The 20,975-nt window shown below is 45.6% G+C and overlaps 1 protein-coding gene across 6 annotated transcripts in view; it reads right to left on the bottom strand.

Annotated features, from left to right (window-relative positions):
* Positions 1-20,975, bottom strand: part of LOC110469529 (lethal(3)malignant brain tumor-like protein 3) — a 43,504-nt gene that overhangs the window by 5,607 nt on the left and 16,922 nt on the right. For 5 of the 6 annotated variants that reach the window (XM_021528359.2, XM_021528356.2, XM_021528357.2 and 2 more), the window contains 11 exons: positions 20,143-20,294; positions 19,306-19,382; positions 16,893-16,978; positions 13,205-13,315; positions 11,970-12,084; positions 11,770-11,869; positions 10,783-10,959; positions 9,312-9,443; positions 8,873-8,934; positions 6,339-6,505; positions 1,764-1,826 (listed from right to left, as the gene is read on the bottom strand). In XM_021528359.2, coding sequence (XP_021384034.1) covers positions 1,764-1,826; positions 6,339-6,505; positions 8,873-8,934; positions 9,312-9,443; positions 10,783-10,959; positions 11,770-11,869; positions 11,970-12,084; positions 13,205-13,315; positions 16,893-16,978; positions 19,306-19,382; positions 20,143-20,294 — 1,242 coding nt within the window. The remainder of the gene's footprint in view (positions 1-1,763; positions 1,827-6,338; positions 6,506-8,872; positions 8,935-9,311; positions 9,444-10,782; positions 10,960-11,769; positions 11,870-11,969; positions 12,085-13,204; positions 13,316-16,892; positions 16,979-19,305; positions 19,383-20,142; positions 20,295-20,975) is intronic. The other variant, XM_077788491.1, reaches the window with a different exon arrangement.

The following is a 20,975-nucleotide window of genomic DNA, read 5'->3' as shown; positions in this document are numbered from 1 at the left end:
TGGCTATGGTGCTCTCAGAACCAGAAAGTACTGTCTGTGTTCAGGAAGAAGAATATAAAAACATGAAGAATACCAGAAGAAATAAAATACATGGCAAATGGTTGGATTTATTAGGAGATTTGCTGGTACATCTCACCTCTGTACATACCTTCCCTAGAAATCCCTTTAACACAGCTACAGTGAAAGATGGGTTCATTTGAACAAATTTCACTATTCCCACTATATTCAGTTCACGAGTATCCTACTGTATTGTCACATTGTGAACAGTGCTTTTTGCAAGCCTCTATTTCTTTTGCTTCCTATTTTGTGTGAGTCTGCAGTTTCTAAAATGCGGGAAAACAGAACACAGATACATAAATCCACAAAATGCACTGCAGCCTGATTCCCCCTGAAAAGGAGCCAGTACTGGAGCAGACAGCAATTACAGAAGTGCCCTTTCCAGTCACTGCCATGCAGAAGGAGAGACTCCAGCCCTTCCCTGAAGCTCTTGTAGCCACACAGGAGAGCTCTGAGGACAGTCACAGAACCATGGGATGGTTTTGGTTGGAAGGAACCTTAAAGCTCATCTTGTTCCACCCCCTGCCATGGGCAAGGACACTTTCCACTATCCCAGGTGCCTCCAAGCCCTGTCCAACCTCACCTTGGATATTTCCAGGATGGGACAGCCACAGCTGCTCTGGGCACCCTGTACCAGAGCCTCTCCACCCTCACAGGGAGGAACTTCTTTCTAATGCCCACTCTCCTTCACGTTAAGGCCACTGCCCCTTGTTCTGTCACTCCTTATCTAAAGACCCTCTCCAGCTCTCCTGGAGCCTCTTAGGCCTGGAAGGGGTTCTGAGGTCTTCCTGGAACCTTCTCTTCTCCAGGTGAGCACCCCCAGCTCTCTCAGCCTGGCTCCAGAGCAGAGGGGCTCCAGCCCCTGAAGCATCTCTGTGGTCACCTCTGGATTCACTCCAGAAGCTCCTCGTGGCTTCTGATGCTGGTGCCCACGGTTGAAGGGAGCTCTGGAGGTGGGGAATCACCTGAGCAGGACAGAGAGGAAGAATTCCACCCCCATAAGCTGCCCACACCTTGAGAGGAATCCAGGACAAGATGCATCTGTGCAAATTCATCAAGGGTTCCTAAAGAACCTCCAAGTGATACCTGCAATGTCAGTGGAAGCTAAAGGATCCAAGAGATCCCTGTCTGCAATCCACCTACAGAGCTGTTCCAAAAACCAGGACAGCCACACTTTGTGCCCATGAAGGTCTCCCAGAGGCCATGGTGAACACACCAGGAACAGCACCAGAGCCCAGCCCACAGCAGTACTGACAGGACACACCTCACACAGAACATGCTCTGACTTCCCAAACTCTGCTTGTCAAAACAAAAGGTTCCTCTCCTGCACTCACCCCAGCCCATGGGGGAAGCCAGCAATTCCTGGGAAACCCTGTGCCTGCCAGGCTCCCCAGGAGAAACAGACACATGTCCTCATTAGAGGCAGCAGATGAGATCCTCACTAACCATTCCAACAGGGCATCTTTAGAGCAGTGCCAAACCCATGGTACAACGGTCCAAGACAGGATGTTAAGCATAAGCTCAGTGATTGGAACTGCAGAGGAAATTTAAAGCAGCAGGATGCAATTAGCCATAGTGGAATTCAGCTCCATGCTGAGGCTGCCTTCTAAATGCCACTGCTCTTCAATGAAACAGGTGAGCCAGTCTGAGCTCTCTGCTGTAATTCCAGGGATCTGCAGCACAGGGTCTGGGCACATCCCACTTACCTCTTCCCTGAACACAGATGCTTGTTCTTTGCAGCCAGGTAAACGCTGGATAAAGCTCACTACCTGCAATTGCATGTAAGAGAAAGAAAACACAGACAATTAAAATGAGACACCATCAATAAAACCCCTCTTATTTCTGTATGACAATTCTCTATGGAAGAATTTTTAAAACTTTAATAATCAGAACTCTCATATTGATGAAGGATACAGATGGAAAACATTGCTAGGTTGTTGCTGCAACTCCTCTGTATATTTTGGTTACCACCAATAACTGCCCCTATTGCCATTTAACCATTTCTCTCCCTGTAAGAATCCAGTTTCTCCACTCCTCTAGAAGGTTCTCACAGAATCAACATTATTTTTACACATAAAAAGCTATATATGGCTTAGACTACTTTAGATTCACTCACAACTTCACTTTCTCTACAGCACTGTAAAACTAACATGAAAAAAGGATTTAGACAGTTTCCCAAGATGACATGCCTGTAAGAGACAAGATAAACCAACTGAATGAGCACTACTGGTTTACCAACATGCAAAGGCAGAACAGAAAGAAAGGAGTTTTGGTTTCATTTAGTCTGTGCTGGGTAAAAAGGATCCATGGAACAAAGAGGATTTAGCAAGTAAAAGTTAATTTTATGACTCACAATATAGAAAACCTTTCTAGGCAAGGGATCTGTTAACATTTGGAATAATCTCCCTGCAGTCATGCAGGCAGCCCTGGGTTACATTATATAACACCAACGAGTGTGCAGAATAGCCCTGTGCGCAGTCAAGGATGACTTAATGTGCATTGTCTTCTCCAGCTGCAGCTTCACTGGTTCACAGGAGATTTGTATATTGAGGTGTTATCAGATCAAACATGTCCTGTTAATTGGATGCTCTCCTGCAGGAGCAGCTCTGCTTCATGAGGCGTAACTGTGTGAGTTGTTGCACATGTGACATTTCTTCCCTGTTCACAAACAAGCAGTTGGGCCGGGTCACTGTTGGATACAGTGCTCCCTTCAACTCAAAATTGTCAAAGTCTCTCCTAAATCACATCCCTGTACCTCTAGATCATCCCACCCCTAGACTTGGAGTCATTCCCTCCCTCCCAGTTCCAGCCAGGCAGGAACTGGGCTCTCAGAGTGCCCTCCAGGTTTGCTCTGCCCTGGCAGGAGCAGCTCTGACTCCCGTGGTTTCTGTTATGTAACCTGAAAGCAGAGCATCCCTCTCCTTCATCCTCTTCTTCTGCTCAATCTTAAAGGCAAGCCCTAAAATCCACATCTCTCTTAGGCAATGACTCAAAATTTTCTTCTGCAGAAGTGTAAACTCCTATTAATAACCAATAAAAAAAGACTACTTTCCTTTTGAGTTCCCCTGTCTGCTATTAATTAAAATACAAATGAAAATCCTTCTGCCAGGTCTGGTTCCTTCAAGAATTTACATGACAGTTGGACCCTTGGGGCAAGAGCTGGGTCTCTTCAGTGTCTGTGGCGCTGAGAGGCTGGCAGACATCTCCAGGGAATGACCTGGGCTTGGTTTGCTCCTGTATCCTTCCCTGCACAACTGCTGCTGGCTACTGTCACTGACACGGAGTGACAGACCTTTGATCTGCCCAAAGTCCTTTGTAGGGACACTGCAAGCATCCTGTGCCACTGAAGAGGCCTCTTAAGCAAACAGCAGCCCTGGGGTTTACCAGGAATGGATAACAGAGAGGGAAGAAAGATGCAAGAGCTGAAAATGGGCGAGAAGGTCCCCAGACATGAGACAGACCCCACTGAGCCACAGGGACCTGCCTGGCTGTCACTGCTGGGGAGGAGGGTTCCCAAACCAAGACAGGGCAGTTGAGGGATGAGAGAGGCTTAGGAGCACATGAACAAAATACCACAGAAATCGAATACAACCCCACAATATTGGCAGGGAAGCCTCGAACCCTGAGAAAGGCTGAGACTGGAAGGGCTCAAAGTGAGGATGCGACAGGATGTTGGACAGGTTGGGAACATCTCAGTGGGATCAGAGTTTTTCTATGAAGTGAAAGTCTGCTGGCCCTCCCTGCTGTAACCATGCCATGGCTCAAAACTGCCTGCTGGAAACTCTTACACTCCCAAAGCACATTGGTAAAGGGATGGGCCTGCAAAAGAGCTTTTTGCAATCCTGAGAACACCCTGGAAACTGGACATGACCCTTCTGGAAGGTGCTGATGTGTGGCAGGCTTGCTGAGATCAGCACAAGTTGATGGCCTGTGGTGACAAGGCAGCCCCACACCACACCCCTTCAACAGCTACTCCAGGACTGATCCCCTCTGAGGCCACAGACAGGAGCTGGGTTAACAGGGATTTAGAAAACCACTTACACTTGGCACAAGGGCAGTTCCCAACCCCCCCCCACCAGGGTATCGGCATTTGAAGCAGGATTAACTAATGAACAATACAACTCTAGCACATCTTAATGTTCTTCTGTGAGTCAATAGTGTGTGCTCTGCAAACATGACAGGAAGCTTTCAATAAATACCAAAGCTGCATTAAAGTAACTACTTTTAGTGACTGCTCAGTGTTACCGTGATTTTCTTAGCGTGAGGGCCCCTAAATACTGCTACTGCTGCTGCTCTGCCATTTAAGCTGCTCTCAACCTGCAGAGAATTAAAGCAATGTTTTTTCCCTTAATGGGGGTTTTATAAAATAAAAACAGTTCTTCAGCATGAAACCAAAGGAGAATTTTACACCCACATCGCTCCTGTTTCAGATCAGCACAGGACTCCTTTAGACTCTTTCAGGACTCCTTTGTGCAGCAGAGTTCAAAGCACAACCCAAAGGCAAATGTCTGCCACGCAGGAAGGTGTTGGGAGCCCAAATGCCAACAGACCAAATGTACTTTGGACTCCCTAAAACACAGCAAGTCCTGCTACTTTCAACTCCCAGATCTGTGGCTACATTGCACTGCACATGCTGATCCTGCAAGTGCTCAGAGAGAACCTAAATTGATTCCTCTGGGAATTTGTGATGAACGTCATTTTCAAAACCAGATGCACTTTACTGAAATTCAAGATAAAACCTGTAATTACTTCAGCCAGTGCATTGTGGTGCTACAACTGAGCTTTTCAACATGCCATTCACACTGCTACTGGCAGCCAAAAGTTCCCCAGTTGTTTCAGGCTGCAGCAGAATTCAGTTTATTCCAGGTTTGAATCACTACATCCAGTGCCCTGTATCCATGTCTGTGGTCCCTGCTCACACTCATCCGTTATCAAACTAATATCCCAGCTAAATTTACCCAGCAGTTGCTTTAAAGGTCAATTGCAAAGGACAAATTTTATTTGGCTTGGATCCTGACACTGTACTCCCATGAAGCAGCCTCCTGTTTTATCCAAAAGAAAGAGATTTTGATTATCATGTCAGAAGATTATCTGCTTCTGACTTTATTGATTTGATAAAAGATCTTTTGGACAAATCATTGGAAGCTTTCTCAAAAAGACAGGAACAGTAAATCTTTCAGAGATTTTTTTTTTTCCTCCACAGTATGAATTTAATTCTAAGACATTTTTATTAAAAAGAACAAAAAAAAACCCAAACAAACAAAAACAAAAAAAAACCCAACTAAAACCCAACACTACCACCAAACCACAACAACTCAACACAAAAAAGGACCAGTTTAAAACATCAGCACTTATTGCTCTGTCCCTTTTCCAACTGCTGTGGTTCTCATCTCCCACATCACTGCAAGTCCCACCAGACTCCTACCACTCCTCCAGCATGAAGAGCAAAGTCAAGATAGCATTTATCCAATGTTAAGAGGCACTTAGGGAAAATGCACTTTCTAAAAGTCTCTGGAGATCCTCTCTGCATCATGAGCAGCAGCACCTTTTTCCTGCTTTGCAGATTCCCTGCATCCTTGCAAGCGCAACACTACAGCACATTTCTCTGGAATTAAATGCCCTGCAATTAAGCACCAGGATCCAAATTATAACCACTTCCCAAGCACAGAGAGAAATATTTATGCCCAAGGCATCAAGGCAAAAACCAACTACTCAGCACACAAAACACTCTGGCTTTTTCACACAACACCTAATTACAGGAGACATTTCAAGAGCCGCAGAGACACATCTCCAGCTGCACAGCTACCTCTGCCAGAAATCAGGTCAGGCTGTGGGCAGTTTTGTTCCCACGGAATCAGGCAGGGAGACGCAGCAGGAGTGGGCATGCACAGTGCAGTTTGGAATTCTCTGCACTGTAAAAGTGAATCAGCAGCAAAATCACAGGAGAGGGGGAGGGAGATCAGAAAAAGGGAATCTGCTGTCAGAGTGATGCTTCAGGCCTGAGGACTGAGAAATCAAAGGGTAAATAAATAGAGGGAGGGAATCCAGCTGAGGGCAATAGGCTGTGGATACTAGAGGGTTAACAGGGGTCCTTCCCCTCCCTGATAAAGGGTCTTGGGTCTAACTTCCATCTGAGTCAGCTGTGACACACACACAGCAAACAGAAGAGCACTGCCTAGGAGAGGGAAGGAAATAAAGATGTCTTTCAATAAGCACTCCAGAGAAGAGTGCTCTGGCATTCCTGCATCCTGGGAGAGTGGAACAGGGAACAGGTAACTCACCTCCTCCACTGTCCATTTGGCAACTTGTTTGGCTGTCAGGCCTGAGACCTCCGGCAAGAGCCTGCAGTGCTGCTCCCAGAAGAGATGGAGGCGGTGCATCGGGTTAGAGGCCAGAGAAGGCATGAAGATAGACTGGTGGAGGGCCTGCTGGAGATCCAAATCAGGGTCTGAAAAAGGAAACAAGACAAGTCAGAGCCAGGCTTCAAGTAGGAGCAACTACAACAAAGCAGGAAAAAGGGTCACAGCCTGGAGGGGAAAGCAAAGCAGGGTGAGTGGAGCAGGCATGCCTACTGTGTGGCACACAGAGCTCTCAGGACATTCTCCTCCTCCTGAGGAGAAAAGGGAAAAAAAAGATAAGACTGCCAGGCTGGAGGCTTTATCATTAGCTTCTTCCCTGGAAAATGATGTCATGCTGCTAACAGAGATGTTTGCAGCATTTTATTGACAAGGTGGAGGAATTCTGGTAACAGCATCCTCGTCTGGGAACTGATGGCAGTGTTCCAGCCCCAGCTGTAGCCAGAGTTCTGTGCTGCCAGCATGGCCTGGGCTCACTCCCCAGGAGACTCCCAGGCCAGGAGTGCTCAAGGTACCTCCAGGCATCAACTCCCTCCTCATGTGTCAAGTGAAGCTCTGAAAACCAAGACAAAATAAAGAGGAAGGAATCACCCCTCCCTAATGAGATCGCTGGAGCAGTGCAGAGTCATGGTCCTACAGGGATGTGCTGGTTATACAACAGGAAGCCAGGCAGAGGATGGGAGCAGGCTGGGAAGCACTCCTCTGGTTTACAGCGGCACGGGGGCTACCCCCGACCTCCATCCCGGGGGATAGGATGTCCCAGCGCCATCCCGTGGCATTCCCGAGCATTCCCACTGTAATCCCAGCCCTCGGGAAGGATCCGTGTGCCTGGAGCAGCCGCTGCCCTGCTGCCCCTGCTGCCTCTGCTCAGCGGCTCTCAGCGGGCTGGGGTGTAAGATGAGGGGGGTAAGCAGTCACTACTGTGGAATGCACAAAGGAAAATGGCTGAAATACAAAGAAAAAGCAGATTCCCAGGGTTAGCCAGCTGCCCCCTAGCTGAAGGGGAAGCAGCTCTGGAGGTAAAGCCTGTCCTAGTGAACAATCACTGCCCTGGCCCAGAGCCCACTCAGCTCATCTCATCTCCACATCCCTAACAGTCATGAGACAGCATCAAATAACATCAAATTTCTAATAATGAAACCAAGGGAGGATAAATACAGCCTGAGTAAGAACTGCTCAGTTCAGGAGCTCCTGGTGGCAAGAGGGCACAGGACCTGCTCCAGAGATGGCTGTCACGCCCCTCCTTCCCTGCTGCAGTGGTGGGGACAGACAGCACCTGGTCTGGTGCCCACGTCCTGCTCCAGGAGGTCCCAGTCATGCCCAAGGTCTCCCCCACTGCCACATCCCTGCTGGGTGGGCATTGCTTCCATCTCAGACCTATTCCTTTTCTCCACTAAGCACAAATCCTTGAACTAAGCACCCAAACCATGACCTAGACAAGTGACTTTCCCTCTGACGAAGAAGCAGTGATCTCATTGTTTAAATGCAGCTGGGAGGAAAGCTCTGGGTAACTGTGAAATTACAGGTCAGTGGATGATTGCATTTCCCTCCCTTGATTTCCATCACTCCATGGAAGATGAATGCAAAAAGAGAGTGGGCAGCTTTCCCTGCCAGCTGCAACTGCCACTTGGAGCTGGCAGATCCCTCAGCTCTGACTGCAAAACTCAGAACTAGGTAAAAATGAGTATTAAAAAAAAAAACAACAAACCAACATCCAGGCACCTGTCCCAGTTTGTGCCTGCTTAGCTATTTTTGATTAGGGACTTATTGCCATCTCAAATCCTCCTAAAAGCCTGGTCAGCTCTGTTCTCTGAAATGGCTTTTTATAGTAAATCTGAAAGTTAAGCATATGGTTTGCTAAAGTGACAGCAGAAAGCTGCTCTGGAAACTTAACCTGTCACATACCAGGAAAAAAAACCCATTGTTTTTCCATTTAGCTTTTAATTTTCTTTTTAATCCTTAAGAGAAAGGAGAGAAAGAGATCCTTAAGAAAGAGATCCTTTAAAAAGTCCTCCAATGACTCAGAATATGTTTCTGAATACCCATGAGGGTGTAAAAAAAGGGGTTGATGGAACCAAAACTATCTGCTAAGTTTTGAGGAAATCTCCCTTGAGCCCTGTGCTGGCTCTGTCACAGCCTGACACAGGTCACAGACTGTTTGGGAACCACTTGTCACTGCAGAGGAGTTTGCAGTGGCACAAAGTCCAGTGCAAACTTGTCTTCTCAGTTAATAAATACCACTCTGCAATGTATTAAACCTTTCACTTCTAAGTAATTTTACACTTTCTCTTAATTTTAAAGGAAGAAAAACTATTATTGCTATTATCTCCAGCATGTGCTTTCTCTTGACTGTGGAATCAAAGACAAAAAAAGTTGTGAATTCTTAATGCTCCTCATGACTGTGGGGATATTGCAGAGATAAGCACACATAGAGAAAGATGGAATAAAACTTAACCAACCTTTCCCATTGCTTTCCTGTTTCACCAGCTGAAACTTGATATAGGCATGTGAGCACCCAAGCCTGAAAGCAACAATTATAAAACATTTCAGAAGATACAGAAATGGTTGTAATTTCTTCTCCATACAAAGGTAAGTGAGATTTATAGAAACTAAAACTTTTTCCTCCTAAAATAAGCAATAGCTCCATCCCTGACCTCTCTCTGAGCTGTTCTCTTAAATTCATGGCCAGAACTCAGATCTGAGTTTACTGCAGGAAAGAGAGGGCCCAAAACAACAGGAGGAAGGGAGGAGATTTACCATGTCATTCTAAAACACTCTGCTGCAAAACTTCAATCAAATTTGGCTGTTTGTTATTTACATTGTTATTTCAGATACTGCAGCAACATCAAGAAACACAACTGTTAATGCATGAAAATACATCACAAAACTCTTGTTTACATTTTTGGTGCAGCTTTGATATCTACAGAGAAATCTTCCTCTCCCCAGCCTCTCTCCCGACTGTCTTCTGACTGCTCTGATGGAGTGTGGATGCTGCTTTGACACCACTTTTCACTGTCTGGTGCAGATTTTCTGGAAAGACAGATAAATGACAGTAGCTGAACTGACATCCTCTGCTCCCTTTTCCCAGAGGAGAGCAGAGCTGGCTGCTCCTGGCAAGTGAGAGCAACAACCACCACCTTGTGGCAGAACTTTCCTCTCCCCTACATGAGTACAAAGTGTTTTGCTCCTCTTCTGCAAGGATTGAGAGAGTTTAAGTGAAATAAATCAGCCTCTGTTGGCTCAGGTTCTGATCCCAGCAGCTATAGGAAACCACTGTGTTATGGTGAAAGCAAGAGTTTAAGGTTTCTGAATCTTGATACCTCTGGATAACATTTTAGAGTTTCCATGACTAAATCTGATGCATAAACTGAGCTACAGAGTTGGCCAAGGGAAGACAAGCAGCAGGACACCAGACTTCTAGGCTGAATTCAGACCTCCCACTATCAGGAAATTAAATACTTAGAAGAAAAAAAAATACATTCTAAAATGCTATTTATTCTCTGAGAATTCAAAATCTCCCAAGAGCTTTATGGTAAGAGTGCCATTGAAATGCAATCAATTTTGGTGTGGAAATTAGGGAATGAAGATGCCTGGATAGTTCTGGCATGGGAGGAAGCAATTTGGCCATGAAGGCTAGGGAGGAAAAAGAAGCATTCACTCCTTTATTCTGGACAAACATATCTTGAAAATGTTATAAATCTAAACAAATAGATGAGCTTTAAAATATAGATAAGCCTTCACATACAACAAAAAACTAAAGTATTACTGGAGTTTGCCCTAGTGAGACTGGATTTGTGAAGACTAAAAATGATCTTAAAAAACCCTTCATATCCTGGTCTGTCCCATGACAGGTTTAACCAACTCCTGCACCCCAAGAACTAAGGCACAGTTTCCTTCAATGCTGCTCAGTTGTGAGACTTTCTTGTGACAAAACAAAGTATCTGAGAGTGCTCAGCTTGTTTGCTTGCTAAGATAACACACACAATGCTTAACAGACCCAGGGTGAACCACAATTACAGTTTAATAGCGCAAAATACCCTTGATTTAACAGTTTTAGGACAGGAAACAAAATTTAAAAATTTAAAATTCAATTTTAAATTGAAACAGCAAGGAAAAACGTATGAAGACAGAATGCAATTTCCATTGTTGGAATGTGACCAGAGCACCAGGATTAAGGAGTCAAGAAACTTATTAAAGCATTTGAGGGTATAAAAGTGCACTGCTCTGCATTAAGAGTGATTGGGGCACACGTCAATATTACAGACAGATGAACTCAATGCTCCACTGTGTTGCTGCCAATTCCAGTGGTTTTCATCCTTGTAAATGGCTTTGTGCCCCAGTACCTGGCCAAGAGTAAAATCCAGTTTACCTGGATTGTGAAAAGTCACCCTGAGAAGACTCCCCTGCTCCCAGCAGTGGGCCAGGTGTCTCCAGCCTCTTGGTTTTCTGCATGATGTTCCCAGGGGAAGGTCTCTCCCCACTCAGCCGGTCCTGTAAGAGGTTTTCTCTGCTGAGGTTCATATCAGAGTATGGGCAGCCAACTAAGCTGTGATGGAGAAAGAAAAAAGAGAGAGGGCAATGAAAGCTTTACAGTCATACAGTCTTCCTTACTTCAGGAAGAGAAATCCATCACAAATCCAGAAAAAATGAGGCCACAAACTCTCAGGAGGTGCTGTTACCCAGCTATACGTGTGAGAAAGCAAGGGACTATACGGCAGAATTAAAACCCAAAGTCATGTTGTTAAAGAGCAAGAAGAGCTTGTCCTCGATAACTTGCTTATCAGAACAACATTTCATGGATCAACAGACTTCTGCAACTTTCAGTCTGAAAAATTCAAAGCCCTTAACTACATTATAAACTACCAGGTCTTCTGACCTCCCACCTGAGATTGTTCTCTTGCTCTTAAAATAATTTACTTGAGAAAAAGCTTCCTTTTCCAAAAGCACACAAGAAATCAAAAGACAGAGCACAAAACATGAGCAACCTCTCCTCACCTACACTTTAACATCCTATCTATGCCCTCTCCTCTTTAACTGTCTCCTTGCATGTTGTTGTTGGGTATATTATTTCATAAATGTAACTCCTTCAGTACTGCTGGAATGGAGAAACTGGAGTGAATGAATCTGTTTACATTGCAGCTATCATGATTATAGTGGTATAAACAAAATTTATGATCAAACAGCCTACTTAGACACAAGAGGGAGCTGCGGTTGCAGTTATAGCTATCTCCAGAATAACTACCCGGAGATAATTTCAGTGCAGTGCAGTTGCTCGGTGCTGCATCATCATCATTATTATTATTGCTGTTGTTGCTGTAGCTGTTGCTATTGTCATTAACAGCACTCATCCACATACGTGTAATGTGTTCCGTATCGGGGGCCCCGGACGTGCCCAATCCCCTGGCAGCCCGGAGTAGGACACGCTTGTCCCACTGCTCCCTCTGGATCTTCAGTGCCTGAGAGTAGTAAAAAAAGAAAGATAAACAGATTTGCACATGAGGAGCAGACTGCACTTAGGAAATAATACAGCATAACAAAAGCGTGTCCTGTATTTACCTAGAGGGACTTGCAGAGCGTGTCCAGTTTTGTCACACCAGCCCACAGGATGGATGTCAGGGCTGTCTGCATCCACCCAGAAATCATAGTCATGGTCCCAGCCATCAAAATGTATCTGAAAGAAGAAGTCTCAGGGAAAGACAGAGTTCAGGGCATGACTCAGCTCTTACGTTAACGTCTCCCTTTGTTTCACCTTGCTCAGCTTGGGGCTGATTCATTCAATCTTTCAGATCAATCTTTCAGTTAGGCACAAACATCTCTGTGCTCAGTCTAACTCTTTGTTTTCCTGCATCTGTGTTTCACAGAATAACCAGCTTCTGGTGACAATCTGTCACCCCACAGCCCATGGGATGCTCTAACATGCAAACTCCAAAACTATGCAAATACAAATGCTTATTTGTTTTGTTTTCTGTGGATCCCAAAACACCATAAAAGCCAACAAGTTTGGTGAGTTTTGCAGTGAACAAGCTGCAATTTTCTGCTGGATGAAGAGACTGGCAGTAGCTCAGATCCAGAGACTGAAGATCACTGGAGTTTAAAGGCTACTGGGTTGTTCATGCAGGAAAGTTCAATGTATGAATTAAGTATCATGCCTCAATGGACTGGCAAAGCTTGGCTTTTGTTCACAGCAATGAGACTCAGAATCAGCCAGATAAAGGGGAGTGAATTCCACTTCTGCCCATGTAATCATTCTTTAGGAGGGAGATCCTTTGGCCATGGAGTCTCCATCAGTGCAGCCTCCTCTTTAGCTGGCTTGTACTTAGTTCCTCAGAAGCCAAAGCACAACAGATTATTTGGGCAATATATTTGCATGAAATACCAGGCTAAAATGCATTGATGTGACAAATTTGTACTGAAGAATGACACTACTTCCCACATTTACCAGGCTTTAAATTGCTTTGGGTTTTCCTTTCCTGGTAGGAAAAAAACAGCCAGGCAGCTTCCCCAGCAGAACACTCATGCTGCCATCAGTCATGGAGATCACAGGGAATATGCCAAGAAATAGGACATCACAGTGTCAAGTGTTAGGTCAAAACAGTTACATTAGAATAGTAACTAACACCAGCCCAATTCCATCAGATTTTAGTAAAACAAAGCAACAGCTGGGCAGGCCTGGAGGCCACAGCAGCTGCCAGGCTGTTGTTTGCTGCTCCTTGTTCCCAAGTGTTGTTTTCCCTGCACTGCCCATCCCATGGTTCCCAGCACAGGTTCTGCACTTGGGAGCAAGGTCATACCTTAATGCGATGGCTGTCTTTGTCAATGATTGTTGCCACTCTTATCAAGATGGGATTTCGTCTGTCCACAGCCTCTAACTTCGTATTAACCTGGAATCCGTGAGGAGGACGCTGGAAGGGAGGATTGTAAGCAGAATGCTAAAAAGCCTTGGAGTTCAGAGCTGGTACATGCTCTGAATGAAATGTGCTCCAGTTTCCATCCACCCATAGCTGCCTTTGCAGCTTTGGGTTATGTCACATGGCAGTCTGTTCAGAGGCTAAAATCCAAGAGGTTAAAATCAGAGTTCCCAAGAGGACTTAGCTGAGTGTTTGTCAGCAGCCCCAAACTGCTGGAGAGGCAGCCTGAGGGGGCTCAGCACAGAGGAGCTGTCCCAGCCAGAACAAGAGACCCTTCCTTCACAGACAAAAGGCCAGGGACCACCACGAGCAGCTCCACTGACATGGCCTCCCGAGCCTGACAGCACACCTAGCACACAGTAGGGACGTGGTCTTCTCTAGAAGAGGAGACTGAGAGGGGAGAGATCTCAACAGTCCATATGAGTATCTCCAGGGCAAGTGTCAGAGCACAGTGCCAAACTCTCCAGCAGGAAAAGGAGCAGTGGCCCTAAAATAAACCACTAAAACCTCAACACGAGGAAGAACTTTCCATAATAGCAGAGCACTAGAACAGCTGGCCAGGGAGGGTGTAGAGTCTCCCACTCTGGTGACATTCCAAACACACCTGGATGCAGAATTTCAAACCCACCTGTGTCACCTGCTCCAGGTGACTCTGCCTTGGCAGGGGGTTGGAATGGATGATCTCCAGCCTCTCTTCCAACCTGACTATTCCGTGATGCCACACCATCAAGGACAGTGGCCAATTCCCCGCTCTTCACAGCTGAACACACCATTGGGTGAAGTCTCTCTTCACTACCCTATATCTTCCCTGGCCTCAGCTCCTGGCTTTCAGTTATCCTCATTACACAGATTACCCCTGTGCTGTTGGTGAACAACTGCTGGGAACTGCTGTGCTGGGGCTTACAGCAGCTCTGCCCCAGAGCCTGCCCCTGCAGAGGTTCACTCATCCTTTTCTTCAAATCCTGAATACTTTGGGAAAACTCCAGAACGTCCTTTAACCTGATGTGTACCCTTTGCAGCACCCTATGTAACCTCTAAGCAACAGACAGCTTTTACCAATGTTTCCATTTATCTGTCTGCAAATTCCTCCTCTGACCTCCTCAGCAGGGGGTTATGGATGCTCATTCAAAACATGTCCCTCTTCACTTCTGCACACAGAGGTGAGGGGTTTAGCACAAAATGATAAATTGTCTATTTGAACATGACCAGGTTAATGAAATCATTAGAATCACTCTTCCCTCCCAGTCTTCCTTAGCCTTGTTACTGCCAGTGGCTGGGGGCAGGAAGGAGATGCACTCCTGGGCTAAGAGGTTTAACTCCATACCTGAAGTTCCTCTTCAGCCATTTCACCTGGACACAGATATCTATCAGTGTGCTGTCAGACACTGGACACACCACAAAACAGACAATCTAAACTGCTTTTATTTTCAAGAGCATTTTATTGAACCAGGCAACCTTGTCTGTCCTCCCTGAAGAAGGAGATGAATGCTCAAGGTCCAAATCCTGCCCAGAAGAGGAGCCAGGCTCTTTGCTTAAGTCTTGCTGAAGAGTTGCTGCCCTTTTGGCAATAGCTTATGAATGTTTTGGAATTGCCAGCCCAAGAGGATGGTCTGAAATAACAATGCTTACACTGGAGATGTCTCCTGAGTTTTTGGGTGGAGAGGGCAGAAATCCAGACCCAAGACCTGCTATTTGTGCTGATGACCCATGTCTCCAGACTACATAAGACAGCTCTTTAAAATTGTTAAAAGCTAATTCAGTGAGAAATGCCTGTTCTGGCTCTCAACCCACATTTTTATATACTGATTTCCTGTAATTGTTAGCTGGAATAATAATTATTATTTTTAAAAAATCAATAGCTTTGCCATTTATTTGCACTTCAGTCCAACCAAGCCAGAAAAAATAACGAGGTTTGATCTTGAAAGAGTCCTATTAACTTCTGATATATCGAATACATTTTCTTTTCTGTATCATTTTTGAAACACAGTTTTAGATGCTAATTTGCACTCTGGAGTTTCATGAGGGGCAGAATTGGCCCTTCTACTTTTTTTTCAAAGCCTGATACATGAAGGAGTAGAAAAATGGCTGCAGAAATGTCTGGAAAACAGGAAAGGAGGCAGACAAGGCAGCTGCATCCTCCTTGGGAAGACACTTCACTTTGGAAGAATCCAAAGAAGGAAGTTCTCAGTATAGAACAGGCTCCCTGTCCTGAGCAAAGCCCTCTTATGCTCAAATGACATCTCTCACCACACTTTAGACCCTGAAAATCTGAAGGAAGAAACCACAATGGCAGATCTTACAGAGAACTTGAGCTGAGAGTTTTAAGTTCACATTTTCCAGCTCTATTGGGATTTCAAAACATCTTAGTCCACTCTTGGGGGCAACAACTGTGTCCCACTAACAGGCTCCACTCCTCATCCTATCCCTGGCCCTAAGCTGCTTTGCAGCTATGGGAAACCTCAATCCCAGGGATGTTTTGGATGCGATGCAGATAACTCCAGTTAAAGCTCTACAGCTCTCTGAAGAGGCAAAAACTTCTTCCACCTCCCTAACACCACTTTGCAGCCTGCACCAACCTCATGTGGATACCTGCTGAAATCTGGCAATTATCAAACCTTTCTAGCTGGATTTTTACCTCTCTTATCTGAGGCCTCCCTGATTGCTTTTCCTCCACCATCCCAAAAACCTTTCCAGAGAAATACACAGGAGAGCAGCAGGTATTAACCTGCAACTCCCACTTCAGAAAAAGGAACCAAGACACGTGTTACGATGGCAAAGAAGAGTTTTTAAACATATTGCAAAGTTTAGCAAGGTGAGCCAGCAGCATTGGAAGGGAAAAAATCAAATTAAAAGTACAGTCATTTTAGAGGCTTTTGGTTTGTTTCTGCTTACAGTGAGATTCCAGATAAACACACTGAACTGCAATGAAAGAAACAAAAGCTCACTATCTTGAGGTTGAGAGAAGCCCCTTCACGCTGAGTCTGCAGGATGGTCTTAGGGATTTGGCAGAGATGCTCTTTCATCTGTTAATACATTTATTTCTGTGGAGGGCACAGCTGGCTCCTCCCCAGAAGGACTATGATCTATATCAGCACACATAAACCCTTGGTATGAACTTCTCTACCTTAATTCCAGCCTCACCAGCTAGGGAAGTACGGATTTGCACACCTGCAAGGTGAATTTTAGAAAGGTTTTTAAAACTTCATGTAGAGGGAACACCAGATAACTGCACCCTTTCTCCTCTCTCTGTGCCCTCTGTGAGGCACTTCCCACATACCTCTGGAAGCCACAGTTACCTGTGTGGACTGAAGGTTCTGCCCTTAAATCTGCTAATGGAACCACTGAAGATTAGTCAAAAATCCTTTCCAAGCCAGCCTTCCATAGTATAAAAAAACCAAAAAAATCTTGTATTTTGCTGTGTGTTTTTGTTTTAGCAGCAGTGAGATGATCTTAAAGTAAACCAGTTTCACCTTCCTCGCACAGACAAGGTGAACCATGCTCAAATAAAGTCTCAAGCAAAAAAGGGTGGATAACAGCAACTGAGCAAGAGCAATCAAAGATATTCACCTACCAATTTAAAGGCTCTTGCAGGGGCCGCTTGGGAATTAGTTTCTTCCAAGTACTTCTCCCACGAGAAGTCTTTGGAATCCCTGTGTCCTGAAAAAACAGAGAATAAACATTTCTGTAGGAAAAACCCCACATTTACTGTTACAAACAGCAAAAAGGCAGCTCTGTGACACTGTAATGAGCACTTACAATGGATGGTGCTGGAAAGTGGCCTGTTTGCTCCTACCCACCACCTCCACCCAGAGCAGCTCTGCCAGTTCCCCAGTTTTACACTGGACTTGAACCCTGGCGAGTTCACTTCTGCACAGCTTAATCAATTCTTATTCTCTAAAGAAAACTCAAATTATGAGCTAGTGAGATGATTCTGTGATGTGCAATGGCATCACTACATTAATTTCCTGTTTTATTAACTACTCTATGTGTGAGTGCCTGTAAGACTGTAGAACCTTCTCCTCTCCTGCTGCCCGCTCACCCAGGCTGAGTAAACCCAGTAGTCTGGAGAGAAAAGGCTCCATGGGTGTGCTGCTCCAACAACAGTGGGATGTCTCTCCCTGGAAATTACATTTAAGAAACTGCTTTACTTCTTTCCTATTTCAGTAATGTTTACCCCCAGGACAGGTTCCTTCTGGCAGGAGGGTGTAGTGACTAAATGCAGAGCACAGTCTGCAAACTGCTGCATTTAAGTCCTTCAGCAGAGAGACCAGAACTGGCTGCAGGTTTTGTTGGGGCATGGGAAATTCTCACATAAGCAGAGAACTACAGGACTTCACCCAGTCCTGAACATTCCAGGAGCAGGGACAGATGTGGTGCAGCTGAGACGGAATGTTCATAACCCCTTCTACACCTATAGTGAAGACAGTGAGGCCAATTCCCCCCATGCAGAGGAATCCTGAAAGTGCTTCCTGCTCTACTGAACCTGGAACACAGCAACTACAGGAATTCTTGGTCCAGGGCTGTCAGTCTGACAAATGTCAGGCTTAATTGTTTTATGTTTGCTATTTTTAAGTTGAACGAGCACTTCCAATGCCTCAAAACACTGGTTTCCCTGTACGTTCTGTCCTCCCTTATTTGCCAACATTCTCTTCATTTACCAAATTTCAGTACAACAGAAAGAGATGTGGATTCAGTTACTCCTTCATTTCCAGAAATTCCATCTAGGTAATCATTAGAGCATGGTGCTAACAATGCCAAGGCAGTAGTTCAATTCCTGTATGGGTCATTCACTTAAGGGCTGGACTCAATGATTCAGGTGGGTCCTTCCAAGCCAGAGTATTCTGTGATTTCCAGAAATGCCATCTAGGAAATCATGGTAGAGATCCCTTTTTCTCCCAGCTCACCTTGAAGGAAATGCTGCGAATCCTTCTCACTTCTTCCCTTATAAAATCAAATTCAACTATAAATTACCAAATCCTGTTCCACTTCGTCACAGATTGCAAGATGTTGCTGGGGGTGTGTATTCTACTGCCACCTGTCAGAGCTGGGGCAGGTCTCTGCTGTTCTTTGGACAATTTTCTTTATCTCCCACAGCCAATCCTCCCTCCAGGAGATCTCTGCTGTCCATGGCCACTGAGTGTCCCTGCATGGCTGAGAAAATTCCATCATCCATGGGGAGATGCTGTGCCCAGGGGAGGAGCCAAGCATTCCTACCTGGATCCAATCTGACCTGAGAACAGCACAGCAGCCTTTGCCCCCTGCATTCCCAGAGGAGCAGCTTCCTTCCCCCTGCATTCCCAGGGGAGCAGCTTCCTTCCCCCTGCATTCCCAGGGGAGCAGCTTCCTTCCCCCTGCATTCCCAGAGGAGCAGCTTCCTTCCCCCTGCATTCCCAGAGGAGCAGCTTTCTTCCCCCTGCATTCCCAGAGGAGCCCAGGCCCATCTCCCGCAGCCCTGGAGCTCCAAGGAAAACTCCCCCCTTGTGCAGATCCTGCTCCAGCAGAAGCACAGCTGGCACTGCAGGAGGGCTGAGCCCCCCTGGGATGGGGCTGAGCCACCTCCCTGACCCACAGGGGCCAGGGTCTGCTTGGACTCTGGCAGTGTTGTTTTGTATTACTTAATTTTTATTTTTATATGTTAATTATTTTTTCCTAATAAAGAACTGCAATTTCTACTCCCATATCTTTGCCTGAGAGCCCCTTAATTTCAAAATTATAGTAATTTGGAGGGGGGTTGTTTATATTTTTCATTTCAAGAGAGGCTCCTGCCTTCCTTAGCAGACACCTGTGTTTTCAAACTAAGACGGATTTCTTCAATGAGCTATGAAACAACATAAATTGCAATGGCAAAAAGTAGGAACAATAATATTGTTCAGGCAGTAAAGAGTTCTGAAGCTACCTGGAACTTGCAAATATATAATTATGTGGAAGATATAGCTTGCAGGTTTTTTGGCTGAGGCAGGAAGTAAGTCTTACTAGCAACCTACCAGGTGGTGTTGTCAGTGGGGTTCCAGTTTCTTGGCAGTAGCCGACAGGACGGATATATGGGCTGCTCGTTTCACACCTGAATCAAAGAGGGAAAGTTGGCACCAGTCAGATGGAAAGCAAAAAGAAAGGCAGGATTTCAGTGCTGTCTGATAGGCCTTTGCTGGGTGAGCAGATGCTTTCAGTGGATGTGATCACAGTGTAGAAGACAAGCGCTGCCTGGTTAGAATGTGTAACACTGGGTTTTCAAGGCATTCAAGCTGTCCCAAAAGAAAGGGAAATACAAAGTAAATTTTGCAGTGGTTTGGTTGGAAGGGATCTCATCCCATTCCACCCTCTGCCATGGGCAGGGACACCTCCCAATGTCCCTAGGTGCTCCAAGCCCTGTCCAGCCTAGCCTTGAACACTTCCAGGGACCCAGGGACTGCCACAGCTTCTCTGGGCACCCTGTTCCATGGCCTCCCCACCCTCCCAGGGAACAATTCCTTCCCAATATCCCATCCATCCCTGCCCTCTGGCAGTGGGAAGTCATTCCCCTTGTACTGTCCTTCCATCCTTTGTCCAAAGGCCATCTCCAGCTTTCCTGGAGCTCCTTCAGGCACCACAAGGAGTTTTCTTATCTCCAATGCTTCCCAGACAGCTCAGGCCACCCCTAATGGTTCTGCACTGAGCTGCCCAGCACCCAAACAGGAAGGGAACTATTGGGCAACTGGCTCTTTGTGAAAACCCCAAGTAATTATTCAGACGCCTGAGAACTGATATAAGATCCCAACTTTAGGGCCTGCATTTAAAATAAAAGCCAGTCTACCTTCAGACATGTATCAAAAATAGTCTTTTACCAGTAGTCGTAGCTCTCATCCCAGTTATCGAAATGGATCAGCAGCCGGTTTTCCACCATGTCTGTGATGGTGGCGACACAAACCAGTGATGGGTTCTTCTTGTCCACTGCCTCCAGTTTCATTCCCAGACGAAACCCAGAAGGTGTGACAGGCTGAGAAACAGGACAGCAGGAAAGAGAAATCAGCCACATTCTTGGTCAAGCCATTGAAATTCCCCTTTTAAACTCCTTTGACCCCAAAACCTACAGACAAAACACACTACAGTGACTACTAAGAGGTTTGCAGACAGGATTTTCCATGAGTTCTGGCAATGACTATTACTAAAAAAGAGCTAATTTGGCTTAAAAAACAGCATTTCCAGGTACATCCACCACTGCAGACTCCCAGGCTGAGACACTCTGCAGTGATTTGCTGAGGATAATGGGCATTGCACATCCTGTTTCACTGGTGGAAAAGTTAGGAGACTTCAAGGAGATGAAGTGATTGAAGTAGGGCAGAGCTGAGCCCTGATCCAACTGAGTCAGTGACTGTCCATGTGCAGCCTCCAATCCACCAGCCCATGGGCTTCATGTCATCCCAGTAACATGGAATGGGATGGAGGATTTCTCAGGAACTGAGGTTACCAACCACTGAGAGAGAACCAGTGGGGAAGGATGACAAGTGCTCAAGATCCACAGCCCCACAATGAATCCCATGGCACACATGAGCATGCTGCTGGAATCCAGAAATTATTTTGGAAATTATTAAATTAGATGAAAGTGACACAAATATCTTAAACATAGGGGTGCAGTAAAACAGATAGCTGTAATATATTTAATAAATGGTTCAATAAA

This window comes from Lonchura striata, chromosome 26, assembly GCF_046129695.1.
Source record: "Lonchura striata isolate bLonStr1 chromosome 26, bLonStr1.mat, whole genome shotgun sequence".
In the NCBI taxonomy this organism is placed as follows: domain Eukaryota; kingdom Metazoa; phylum Chordata; class Aves; order Passeriformes; family Estrildidae; genus Lonchura; species Lonchura striata.
Note: the sequence above shows the minus strand (reverse complement) of the source record. Positions and strands in the feature narration are given on the sequence as shown.